The sequence below is a fragment of the Rhipicephalus microplus genome, chromosome 6, assembly GCF_043290135.1.
Source record: "Rhipicephalus microplus isolate Deutch F79 chromosome 6, USDA_Rmic, whole genome shotgun sequence".
Classification (NCBI taxonomy): Eukaryota; Metazoa; Arthropoda; class Arachnida; order Ixodida; family Ixodidae; genus Rhipicephalus; species Rhipicephalus microplus.
Genome location: NC_134705.1, coordinates 98,986,637 through 98,999,994, shown reverse-complemented (window position 1 = coordinate 98,999,994; position 13,358 = coordinate 98,986,637). Strand labels below are relative to the sequence as shown.

The following is a 13,358-nucleotide window of genomic DNA, read 5'->3' as shown; positions in this document are numbered from 1 at the left end:
GCAGAGACGGGAATCAACCAGGCGCGCGGGTTGTGTGAAACATTTAAAATACATGTTGTTGCTCGTGCACGGCCTCCTGGCGACCAAGCAAGTATGTTTATTAGCTCCTGGAATAACAGGATGCCTACGCGGGTGCGCGAATGAACTGCAATATCAACAGAGTGCCGATAGTGAGCGTGTGACGGCACTGAAACATTTTATCGATGTGAAGTGGTAGAAAAGTGGAACGATGAACTCAGTTGTGAGCCATTGCTTGCAACACCTTCCAAGACGAATCATCATTTCCGGAAGCACTAATCTGTAAATAAAGCCCCATCATTGGTAACATTCCATTACATTCCCCCTGCCTTACAATCAAGAAGGGTGTAAGACAGGGAGACACAATCTCCCCAATGTTATTTACCGCGTGCTTACAGGAGGTTTTTCAGAAGCGTAGAATGGGAACAGTTAGGGATAAGAGTTAATGGAGAGTAGTTTAGTAACCTGCGCTTTGCCGATGACATTGCATTGCTGAGTAACTCAAGGGACGAATTGCAACTCATGATTATGGAGTTAGACAAGGAGAGCAGAAAGGGGGGTCTTAAAATTAATCTGCAGAAAACGAAAGTAATGTACAACAACCTCGGAAAAAAAGCAGCGCTTCGAGATAGGTAATTGTGCACTTCAAGTTTAGAAGACTACGTCTATTTTGGGCAGGTAATAACCGTGGAGCCACGAGATTGAATCAACTAGAAGAATAAGAGTGGGGTGGAGCACATTTGGCAAGCACTCTAAAATTATGACAGGTAGATTGCCACTATCCCTCAAGAAGAAAGTATATAACAGCTCTACCTAGCTGGTACTTAGCTACGGAGCAGAAACCTGAAGACTTACAGATAGGGTTCCGCTTAAATTGAGGGCGACACAGCGAGCAATGGGAAGAAAAATGGTAGGTGTAACCCTAAGAGACAAGAAGAGAGCACACTGGATTAGGGAATAAACGGGGGTTAAGGATATGATAGCTGTAATCAACAAGAAGAAATGGATACGGGCCGGGCATGTAGCGCGTAGACAGGACAACCGCTGGTCATTATGGGTAACTAACTGGATTCCCAGAGAAGGCAAGCGGGTTAGGGGGAAACAGAAGGTTAGGTGGGCAGATGAGATTAAAAAGTTTGCGGGTATAAATTGGCAGCCGCAAGCACAGTACCGGGTTAACTGGCGGAACATGGGAGAGGCCTTTCTTTGTCTTGGAGTGGACTTGATCCGGCTGATGATGATGATTCGTAACATGCATGGCTTGCTATAGCTACTTCTGCTAACGCATTATCAAACTCAGAGAGGAGAATCACTAGTAGTATCTGAATGAAAACATTTTATTTTCTGCACACTGGTCATACAACACATTTCCGAGTAGTGACTCACTATGTGTTTGCAACAACGCATTCCTAATAGTTGGTCGCACATCTTTTTTTTATCCCCTCAAGAAAAAAAGTTCTATGGTTCACAAGCGCACCACAGAACATTGTTTCCTTAGGGCTGCAAGCCTAGGGGACGCGCCTGAGCTTCAGGTGCAAGTCCTCTTTTCACGGGAAGATGGTCGTTCCTTGTGGAATGCCTTTGTGTAAAACCGCAGATGGGTTGGATGGATGGATGATCTTTAGTTTGTCCTTCGGAACGCGCTTTAGCTCGTTGCGGGCCGCTCCCACATCAGAACAAAAAGACCTACTCCCGTATTCTAGAACGTTCCTTCACTCAACGCTTCACCTTTACATGAGAAATCCAATGGGAGCGCCTTCTCTAATCACGGCAAGTCACTGCATATTAGCGATAATTTTCTGCCATTCGTGAGCAGCGCAGCATCATTTTCAGCCGAGCGGTGACGTGTTGCTCAACTCTGTCAAATGAAGGGTGGAATTCGAGTCGAGGAACGTTTGTGAATACGGGGGCTAATCTCTGTGCTGCGTCGCGGGCCTGGTGGACTGATTCGACTCCGAAGCTTGTAATAGCACTCTTTCATTTGGAAATAGTGATCACTTCCCTACTGCGCCAGAGTATATTTTTCAAGTTTGCTATATCGTCACAGAAGATACATGTATTAGTTTACTGCATTTCGGGATAAATTTTGTTCTGGCCGAGAAAACTTAGTCACTTATTGGTGAGGCTCGGGCCATGTTGTGTGCAGGCTAGTATTACGTTATTTTTTTTGCAAGCAGGAAATAAGCTCTTCCAAGCTGTCACTGTGAAGCTTGTACGTTGTAGCTAAACCACTTTGAAAACGTGATTTCAGGGGCGCCTACAAATGCGAAGAGCTTCTCCGAAAAGGCTACCCATAGGTGCAGTCACTTGGCAGGGGGGCGCTAAATCTGCTCCATACATTGAGTAGGCAGCGGGGGACTCTTTTAGTCACCTAAGAGGGGGGCGCAAAATCTGCCTCACACTCTAATTTAATATGGAGGGGCGGGGGGCGCTGCAATAAACCTTCGCCTCCCCTCCTCCCCACCTGAACGGGAATCCTGCGCACGCCTAAGGCCTACCCCTTTCAGTGCAGACAATTTCGCCATTCACAGTGTGCTCTAAGTGCCAGAAGATGAACCTCTCGTCGAAGTGCAGCTCGCACACAGCCGAGAGAGAGAAAACTTTATTAAAAGTCAGTCAATTGTTCAGGCATGGCCCGTCGCCCCTAGCTGTCGGCCTGAATCCCTTGGGACGCGGCAGCAGCAAGGGCTTGACTGATGATGTCGCGCTGGACGTTGGGATCTGGGCTGCAGAGCAGGGCCTCCCAGGATTCTACAGTGTGAGAACCATCGTTTTGGCTTGGATATGTCCACACCATGTGGACCAAATTCGCTACTTCATCACAAAATTTACCCTGAGACTGGAAAACTGCGGGGTGCCACTTGCTGTAAAGTGCGGGATTTGGAAAAACCCCAGTCTGTAACTTTCGCCACAAAACCTCGTTTTTCTTACTTAGTGAGTTGTCCGCTCTCGTGTATACTTGCCGATTCAGCCTGTAGTGTGCGACGATTTCATGGTATGTGCGCATATACTCGCTTCTTTGTTCGTTAACTTGGGAGGTTCCAGGGGTCGACCAGTAGGTGAGACCTCGGGCGACGGAATGAGCCTCCTCGTTCGCTCTAAGTCCTTGGTGAGCTGGAGCCCAGACAAGCAGAACCTGCTCTTTGCGTACTCCTACCATGTTTTATATACGGACGCCAGTCTCCGTCACCCTTCCCGAATCATAATTTCTCACAGCGTTTTTGGAGTCGCTGATGACCACCCTGAACCCCTTTTGGCTGATGGCCAAAGCTATGGCCACTTCCTCGGCCTCTACAGTCTCAACACCAAGAACTCAGCAGCACGCAATCAGGCCATCATCTTCCCTTACCGCCACTGCCATGTGTGCCGCTTTGCTTTCATATTCCGCAGCGTCTATATACGTCACTTCCTGTCGACCGATGCACCTAAATTGTATTGCCTCTGCCCTGGCTTTACGCCTGCCTTTGTGAAAGGTAGGGTTCATATTTCTGGGTCGCAGAGGTATCTTTATCCTGTCCTTGATCTGTATTGGTATGTCTTTTGAACGCGCTTGTTCACGCGTGGGCTCATAGCCCAATCTCTTTCATATTTCTTTTCCCGTTTTAGATCCGAGTAGTCTTTGATGTTGTGCAGTCACAGTAGCCTCTATTAGCTCATCGAGTGTGTTAGATACCCCCAACTTCATAAGTCTGTCAGTTGACGTGCTTGGGGGAAGTCCGAGTTTGGGTTAAGTCCGAGTGGTTTAATTTTAAATAAGGTCTCACGTACACTATCCTACTTATTATGAAGGTCTGCACTAATCTAAGAAGGTTCGCCTCCTTCATCCCAGCATGCCTGTTTCCTATTCATCTGATGAGACGACATGTCTGATTAGAACAGGCTTCCAACCTAGCAAGAGTTTCAGAATTCTTGCGGCTCGCCTGAATCCTTAGTGCAAGGACACGGATACTGTCGACCGCGGGGATCTCTGCGCCGTTAGCATAGAAGTGGATGTCCACTTCAGGCCTGTTGTGGAGCCACCGTTTTCCGGCGGGCATGAGGAAGAGTGCTTCCGACTTTTCGGCCGAGCATTTAAGTCCTTTGGGCTCCAGGTACTCCACGATTTTATCAATGGCGATTTGCAGAGAGCCTTCAATTTGGCTGTCACTGCCCTTGTTCATCCATATGGTTATGTCATCCGCGTAAATGGTGTGATTTAAATTCTCAATATCATTTAACTGTTCACGCAGTTTCAACAATACAATGTTGAAAAGGGTGGGTGATAACGCCGAGCCCTGAGGTGTCCTCTTGTTGCCTAATTTAATGTCCTCGATGGATTTTGCCCCGATTTTTAAAGTGGCTATCCTGTTCCAAAGGAAGTCCTGGACGTAGTCATAAACTCGCTTTCCGACATTCAGGGAGCTCAGATTCTCCAAGATCGATACGTGCCTCACGTTGTCAAATGCTTTTGCCACATGTAACCCCACGATAACTTTTGTGTCTCGCATTCGCTTGTCTATAAATTGGTCCTTGAGCTGTAGCATCACGTCGCACGCTGATAGTCGGGGTCGAAAACCGATCATGGTGTCCGGATACATACCATTGTCTTCCATGTACCTATTGAGCCGCGTCTGAACGACATGCTCCTTAAGCTTACCTACGCAAGACGTTAACGATATAAGCCTAATATTCTCGAAACGGAGTTTTTTACCCGGTTTAGGAATGAAAATTACATTTGCGAGTTTCCACTCCTGCGGTATCGTCCCTTTTTCCCAACACTCCTGCATGTACGTTGCTAGGTTAGCGATGGACCTATCATCTAAATTACGAAGCACTTTGTTGGTCACTCTGTCTGGCCCTGCCGCTGATCTAGTCCTTAGCCGATTAATCACCGCTCGCACCGCAGCCAGGGAGATAGGGGCGTCTAAGGCTGCGTTTTCCCGTCCTCCATAATCTGGGAGAGGTTCGGATATGGCGGGATTAACGTATCTGCTCCGAAATTCTTCTAAGATTTCCTTCCTAGTGCCTTCAAATTTTTGCGTCATCCGTTCCAATTGCTGTTTAGACGCTGTCTTCGTGCTCTCCGGATCTAAAAGGTGACGAAAAAGTCGCCACGTTCCGGACGTAGTTATATTCCTATCCATCTCCTGACAGACGTCCCCCACCTTTGCTTCGTGAGCGTGATGGCGTGCTCTTCAATTCGCCTGTTTAAAGCCGCTATTTGTTTACTGATACTCCGATCCCATATCTGTTGGAGTCGGTTTTTCAAAGCTTTCTTTTTCTTCCAAAGATTTACTAATCTCGTGTCTACCACTTCGTTGTCCTCCTCGGTTTCCACCACTTCAGCGGCTTCCTTCACGGTACGTAACACCCCATCGCACCACTCGGCAATGTCAAAAATGCGAGTCAGGTCGCCCCTGAGGTTCCTGAAAGAGTCCCAATTTACGGCCTCTACCCTTCGTTTCCGAGGTGTTGCCGGGCCTTCCTCTACCACTATTTTTATGATCATGTGATCACTGCCGAGGTCCTCGTTTGTGTTGCACCACGTAGCACTAGTGCCACTCCTTATCAGAGTAAGGTCGGGTGTGGTGTCTACCGCGACACTATTTCCCTTGCTCGTTGGCTGCAACGGGTCGCTTATTAAATCTAGATTATGAGTTTGCATATCATCCCACAAGTTCCTGCCCTTAATTGAAGCCTGCTTATATCCCCATGCCGTGTGGTAAGCGTTAAAGTCACCGACGATCAGCAATGGGTTGTTCCTAATCTTACGTTGCGTAGAAGCGAAGAGATCCCCAAAGTCGCATCGCCTTTGTCTGGGAGAGCTGTATATATTTAATACGAACAAGCTAGCGTTTTTCTTTTTTGGGGGTATTAGTTCTATGAGAACATGGTCGATGTGTGCATTACCAATGTCATGCTGCACCGCCGTAACGTTTCGCCTTACCAGGGTGGCCACCTGCGTACTCGTGCCTTCGCTTACACAGGATTTATAACCCGGCAATGGCGCCTTTCTCCCACATTCCTGTAAAGCTATAACATCTGGTCGATCCCCTTTCCTCAGGAATTCCTGCAGAACCACACGCTTGCGCGTGAAGCCTCTGCAGTTCCATTGCCAAACGGTGTTCTTACTGAATCTGTGAGCCATGATTGCCACTAAGGTGATTCATCGGCCTGCCTAGTACTTCTTGGGCGAGCTGTTCATACGCCCGATCCCTCTTCGCGAATTCTGTTTTAGGTTCCTCGGTAAGTTTATTATCCCGCTGATGCAACTGCTGTGTCAGATTTTGAAACATCTCGAACATTCGTTTCTCGAAGGCCTTACGCCATTCATCGTCCTGGGTATATTTGGCTTCAATGTTTGCCTCCAGGAGCGCTATTTTCATGTCTATCACTGTCTCTACGTTCTCATCTATCACGGGCTTTTCCGCTTCTGTTGCCCTCTTTTTCGCTGCAGGCGGAGTAGTTCTCTGCTCCTCCGGCCTTTCTATATTTTGATTCTGTGGCATTCGTGGTAGGGAAACCGGTGTTGTGCTAGGCGACTTAATAGCTATTTGAAGCTCCTCTATTTGCCGACTCATCGTTGCTAGCTGCTCTTTAAGCTTGCGATTCTCTTCCTTAATGGTTAACATTTCTTCATCGCGTTTATCCTGGGAGGCCATATCTCCCCAACACACCTTGCGGTTCAGCGACGTAGGTCTCCCACTGTTGAGGACAGCACTGCCGGAAGTCCCCTCGTTTACTGGATCAGTAATTGGTGGCAGCTCTCCTTCTTGTCTTTCCGGTAGTCTTGGGAAAGAACCTGCTCTTCCTCTTGACCCTCTCCGATGCTTCGACCGGCTCTTGGACCGTTCTTTGATCTCTTCCATTCTGTACGTTTGTGGATCGGCGTCTTTCGCCTTCCGATCTTCTCCTTACATTCGCCGCCAGGCCTCCCACTGTCTCTTCTTTATTGTATAAGGGGTCCTGAAAGCTTCCTTGCATTTCCGATCAGCTGTCAGATGACCTTTGCCACACAGCTTACAGTTGGGCTCACATGCATGGTCCTCGGGTGGAGCTGTCATTCCGCATCCCGGCAGCGAACATGGTCGCTGATACACACATCCGATCTGTGTCCTAGCTGGCCACATCGGTAGCACATCTCGTATCGTTTCTTATAAAGCACGCACTTCAACGGTACACCGTAACAGTACATCAACCTGGGCACTGTCTCATTTTTGAAGATGATGACCGCTGAATTTGAGTTCCCCAGCTTCCTAACACCAAATATCGGCGGGTTCCTTGAGTTGCCGAAAGCCTCTGTCAGTTCCTCTACTGACGATCTCAGGTCTATGTCGCGCACCACACCCCGCCCACTATCCTTGTGCGGCGCGAGGTACGCCGTGAAGTCATAGTTCTTGCCTTCAATCTTGACAGACTTAATCCTGGTCACCTTCCAGGCAGTGTCTATGCCTGGAGTGCTGAAAATCAGGGCGCCTTGCTTGTCGTTAACAATGAGCACTTTCTTTTCTTCTCCCTTATTCCACGGAATTTGCGCTGCCATGCGCACCGCCTCACTGAGCGTGGTGTTCGGAACTTTTGTGAGCGCCAGCCCGCACTTCGGACGAATGATTATCTTGTAGTCGTTCGCCGGCAACTACGGTAGGTACGACACAATCGAGCTCTCCACGATCTTGTGCCCCAGTTTTTTGTATGCTGCGTTCGCAGCCGCCGTCTTCTTCCTGTCTTCGCCGGGCTCGGCTCCACTTTCTGCCCGGGCGTTGCCATCTTGACGTCCCTGTCTGTCACCTCTAGCGAAGTCACGCAGCTCTTTAACATGTTTTCGAACGTTCGTGATCCAGTCAGCGGTTCTAAATTCTTTAGGGGTAATTTCAGTACCCTCCACGGTCACCTCCATTGCCGTCGCGTCTCCACAACGGGGCTCTGAAGCGAACGCCGGGGGCGTCGGCCACCGCCGAGCCGCCGCGTTTGTTCACAGCTAGCGTTAGGCTTTGCTGGGCGGAAGCGCAGTCGACACCAAAATAGCCATAAAATGTCCCAAAACGTACTCACAGTCCTGAAGTCATCGTCTAGATGATCCCTAGAAGTTCAGGCAGGCGATTATAGGAGTTGTTTGCTGTAACTGCACAATTTCCAGCAGACCAAACAACTTTCCGCGGAGTTGATGCAAGGCACATCCGAACTCCCTGGTCCCCTGGTAGCCATCCACACAGCTGAGTTTTTTTTTTGAAGCAGTTTGTCAGCGCGACGTGTCAGAGAGTGTTAACAAAAGGCTCTGAAAGGCCACTCTTCCAAATTTCGCTGTGAGTGTGCTGCACGTTCCGCGAAAGCCCGGTGGTTTTTTCATCAAGTCCATGTCGCCAATCGGTGTTCACACCCAAAGGTCTGACGACGTACACGACAGAATTGTGATGTCAGCCTTATCATGACCAACGAATGACATTTGCAAAACCATCTTACCCTCCTATATTAAAATTCTGGTATACCCTACGTTAAGGGGGTGATCACGAGAGCATCCAGACGTAAGAAATGCTCCATATTTATTTATTATTACACCGTAAAAAGCACTCATAAATCAAAATATTAGTAATCATACCAGTAAAAAAGAATTTAACTAATCAATGCAAAAGAACCACTCAGTGAATTCTGCAGTATCTGCATGGCCCACTTTTTAAGATAAAATGCAGCATACATTTTGTCAGTAAGACCTTCACCTAGGACATAGTTTTCCAATGTATACCTACTTGAACTATATCGACGGTATTTTCTTGCTCACGATTCGCTTGTTCGCTTCCTGCTCCTTCTTCTGCAGTTGCGCCCTGTTGCTGTTGGTTGCCATCACCGTTCGTGGCATCTGAAGCTAAAAGCATGGCCATGACAAAAACTGAGAAGCCCTTTCCAGTTATCATCTGCATCCTGAAAGCAGAAAAGGCTGCTTCCCTGTGCATTGTTGGCCAATTTATTTAAAATGAGTAGCTAAAACCACTGACGTCTTCTATATAATGACTTACGACTTAGAGACCCGGAAACGTGTGACGTGACTTTCTTTTTGAATTTTTGAGCTTGGGAGAATGCTATTCTTTTACGATGCATTGCCTGGCTCATCTCGTTCCGAAGTGCGTTGCTCTGTAGTTTTTTTTTTCTATCTTATATAAAAGATCACTGTTGTCTTTAGGTTAGGCGTATTTGTTTTGTTATTGCATTCTTTTAGCAAAAAACTCCAAACTTAGTATTGCAGCTATGAAGCCACCCAAAATAAGTTATTCAGTTTGGCAAATCTATATACAGTAAAACCTCAGTGATACTAATCTCACCGGGCTTGAAAAATATTCTTATCACACAAAATTGTTTCTTTTTTCTTCTTCTTTCTCTGCGTTGCTTTTCTAACACGCCTTCCTTCTTCCTTCACTGGCAGGAGCCAATGCATATAATAATTCTTAATGGTGGATCCACAACTACCGGCTTTTTCAAATCTTCGAACGCCACCAACATGCACACGCAGCTCTTAAGTTTCCCCCCGCCACTGATTTGTCGTAAACTTCAAAGGTGGACAAGCCGCCAGCTGTTTGCACCGGAAGGTGAAATACAGAAACGCTGGCCAAATGTCCTTTGGAGAAGGGTGAGTGCTCACGAGGTATTGTTGACAAAGTTGGCATAGCTCGTTTATGTTCGCCTTACTCTCTTGAGATGCTGTCCCTTTCTAATCCTGTCGTGTTTTTTTCTGCTTGTTCCTTTATTCTCCCTCCGCCCCCCAGCTTTTAGATGCGGAAGCATCTTATACTCGCGCCTTGTAGTGCGCCGTCCGCGCCGTCCGCGCCGTCCGCACCGCTTCTCGAACATTCGACAGCTGACGCGCGCGCATGCGCCGTCGCGCCGTCGCCCACTCTTCCACCATCTGTGCATCCCTTCCTCCTCTACACACCGCGCGCGCTTCACTCCTCCACCATCTGTGCACCCTTCCTCCTCTACACACCGCGTTCGACATCTACAATTCTCCTGATTCTCCAGTGGACGCGCATGTGGCGTCGCGCTTCGAGAACATTCAACAGCTGACAGTGCATGCGCCGTCGCGCTGTATATATACTCAAGGTCGGCGCTCGCTCGCTCAGTTGCCGCTCGTCGGTTGGCTTGTACGGCGCGTCGACGTCCAAGGTCGCGGTGAAATGAATTCCAACGAATCCACAAACACAATGATCGACGTCCCTTCGACCAGCGCCGCCCTTTCACATACGTGTGTACGTGTTCACTCATTTAACACCCCCTCCTACAACCACGTTAACCAATTTAGCCATCGACCCAAGTAAGTCGCAATTTAACACCCCATTTCACAACCACGTTAACCAATTTAGCCATCGACCCAAGTAAGTCGCACTTTAACACCCCGTTAACCAATTATATGGTCCGCATCCTCCTCAGTGTTCCCCCGAGGGAAGCTGCGGGCAATTTTTTTGCCCCCCAGTTTCTGCCTCCCCCCTCCAGCTTTTTTTCTGTCCTCTTTCCTCGTGCCTCTAGAAGCTATAAGAACACACAGAAAATGTGTAAATTATGCCTTGAAAGAGACGGGACTCCTTTCGAAACGTCGGCTGAATAAACAGTTGTTATGTAAAAGCGCATTTACTTTCATCCTCATCATCATCATCCTGACTACGTCCCCTGCAGGACAAAAGCCTCTCCCATGTTCCACCAGACAAGTCAGTCCTGTGCTTGCTGCAGACAATTTATACCCGCAAACTTTTTAATATCATCTGCCCACCTAACCTTCTGTCTTTCCTAACCCGCTTGCCTTCTCTGGGAATCCCGTTAGTTACCCTTAATGACCAGCTGTTATCCTGTCTACGTGCTACATGCCCGGATCATGTTTATTTCCTCTTCTTAATTTCAACTATGATATCCTTAGCCCCCGTTTATTCCCTAATCCACTCTGCTCTCTTCTTAGCTCTTAAGGTTACATCTACCATTTTTTTCCATTGCTCGCTGCGTCGCCCTCAATTTAAGCGGAACCCTATCTGTAAGTCTTCAGGTTTCTGCTTCAAAGCTAAGTACCGGCAAGTTGCAGCTGTTATATACCTTCCTCTTGAGGGATAGCGGCAATCTACCTGTCATGATATGAGAGTGCTTGCCAAATGGGCGCCACCCCATTCCTATTTATCTAGTTACTTCAATCTCGTACTTCGGTTCCATGGTAATTACCTGCTCTAAGTAGACATATACGTTTACAATGTGATGACGTTTATTCGAGCCGAGAAGTCGCAGCGAGGTCGCAACGGAAAGTGGGCGTACGGCAAGTCTGGCAGAAGTGGCACAAACTCTCGCGCAAGCAGAGCACGGGCTTTTCGTTGTCTTCCGAAGGCGCATGCGCGTTGGTGCGTATGCTCCACTACAATACCCCCGGGGTGAAGGGTAGCCATCCTGGCGACTCAGGGAGTAGGCACAATGAGGGGGTCGTAGTAGGGCTTGAGACGGTTGACGTGTATGGTCTCGCGTCCTCGACGGCGCAAATCTGGTGATTGTGTTAACGGCTCGATGATGTAATTCACCGGGGAGGTCGCGTCAATGACATGGTACGGACCATGGTACCGGGCCAGAAGTTTAGAAGACAGGCCAGGAACGTGCGGGGGCACCCAAAGCCACACAAGGGAGCCAGCACGAAATGTAGGAGCTATGCGGTGAGCGTCGTCGTGTCGAGTCTTTTGTAGACCTTGAGCCTCACTTGTTGCTGACGCTTGCGCGTTCGTACAAGGAGAGCCAGTCTTCGACGTCTTGCTCACCACTTCCGCTGAAGATTGGTGGGTCCCGCTGGCGAGTAGCGCCGGGGCAGGTAGACGGGGCAGCCGATGGTGCTGGCTGGGCTGGGACGGGCTGGTTGGCGACTGCGTCAGTCATGTTTCGCGGTAGTCTTTCAGGCAACTTGCGAGAGCGGAGCTCCAGGTCTTCTTGGGGATCTCAGCAGCCTCCACCAAATGTGATGACGTTTATTCGAGCCGAGAAGTCGCAGCGACGTCGCAACGGAAAGTGGGCGTACGGCAAGTCTGGCAGAGGTGGCACAAACTCTCGCGCAAGCGGAGCACGGGCTTTTAGTTGTCTTCCGAAGGCGCATACGCGTTGGTGCGTATGCTTCACTACAACAACTTCAAGTGTGCTATTACATATCTCGAAGCGCTGTTCTCTTCCGAGGTTGTTGTACATTACTTTCGTATTCTGCAGAATATTTTAGGACCTACCTTTCCGCTCTCCTTGTCTAACTACATAATCATGAGTTGCACTTCGTCTCCTGATTTACTCAGCATTGTAATGTCATCGGTGAAGCGCAGGTTACTAAGGTGCCCTTCATTAACTCTTATACATAACTAATCCCATTCTAGACCTCTGAAAACCTCCTGTAAGCACACAGTAAATAGCATTGGGGAGATTGTATCCCCCTGCCTTGCACCCTTCTTGATTGGTATTCTGTTTCTTTTTTCATGAAGCAATATGGTAGCAGTTGACCCCCTGTAGTGTTCTTCTAGGGTGTTTATGCACGCTTCGCCGACATCCTGATTCCGCAGGGCCTGTGTGACTGCTGATATTTCTACTAAATCAAACGCCATCTCGTAATCTATGACGGCTATGTATAGTGGTTCGCTATATTCTGAGCATTTCTCTATTACCTGATTGATAGTTTGAATGTGGTCGATTGTTGAGTTGCGTGTTCGAAATCCTGCTTGTTCCTTTGTTTCATTGAATTCTAATGTTTTCTTAACTCTGTTAGCAATTACAATTGTAAATAGCTTGTACACTACGGAGAGCAAGAAGATCAGCCTGTAATTGTTCAAGTCCTTGTCATCTCCTTTCTTATGTATTAACATGATGCTCGAATTCTCCCAAGACTCTGGCACTCTTCCCGTCAGGATGCACCTCGTAAACAGGGTGGCCAAATTTTCTAACACAATCTGTCCTCCATCTTTCAGCAGATCTGATGTTACCTAGTTCTCACCAGAGGCTTTATCTCATTGCATGCTCTCCAAGGCTTTTCTGACTTTGTCTATCATTACTGGTGGGGTGTCATATGGGTTACTGCTAGTTCTTATAGTATTAAGGTAGTGGTTGCCCCGGCTACTGTAGAGGTCTCTGTAAAACTTCTCTGCTATTTTAACTATTCTGTCCACAATCGTAGTTATTTTGCCTTTTTTGTCCCTTAGTGCATACATCCCATTTCTGCCTATCCCAAGTCTACTTTCATATATGTATATATATATATATATATATATATATATATATATATATATATATATATATATATATATATATATATATATATATATACATATATATATAGAAGAGACACAACTTAGCGGTTGCGGATAATTGATTTCCAACACGGT

General features: G+C 47.7%; 1 protein-coding gene across 1 annotated transcript in view; it reads right to left on the bottom strand.

The window, feature by feature from the left end:
• LOC142765386 (uncharacterized) overlaps window positions 1-8,917 on the bottom strand; it is a 244,942-nt gene extending 236,025 nt beyond the window's left edge. The window contains exon 1 of the mRNA XM_075866277.1: window positions 8,742-8,917. Coding sequence (XP_075722392.1) covers window positions 8,742-8,912 — 171 coding nt within the window. The 5' untranslated portion in view covers window positions 8,913-8,917. The remainder of the gene's footprint in view (window positions 1-8,741) is intronic.
• Between the last annotated feature and the right edge of the window lie 4,441 nt (window positions 8,918-13,358).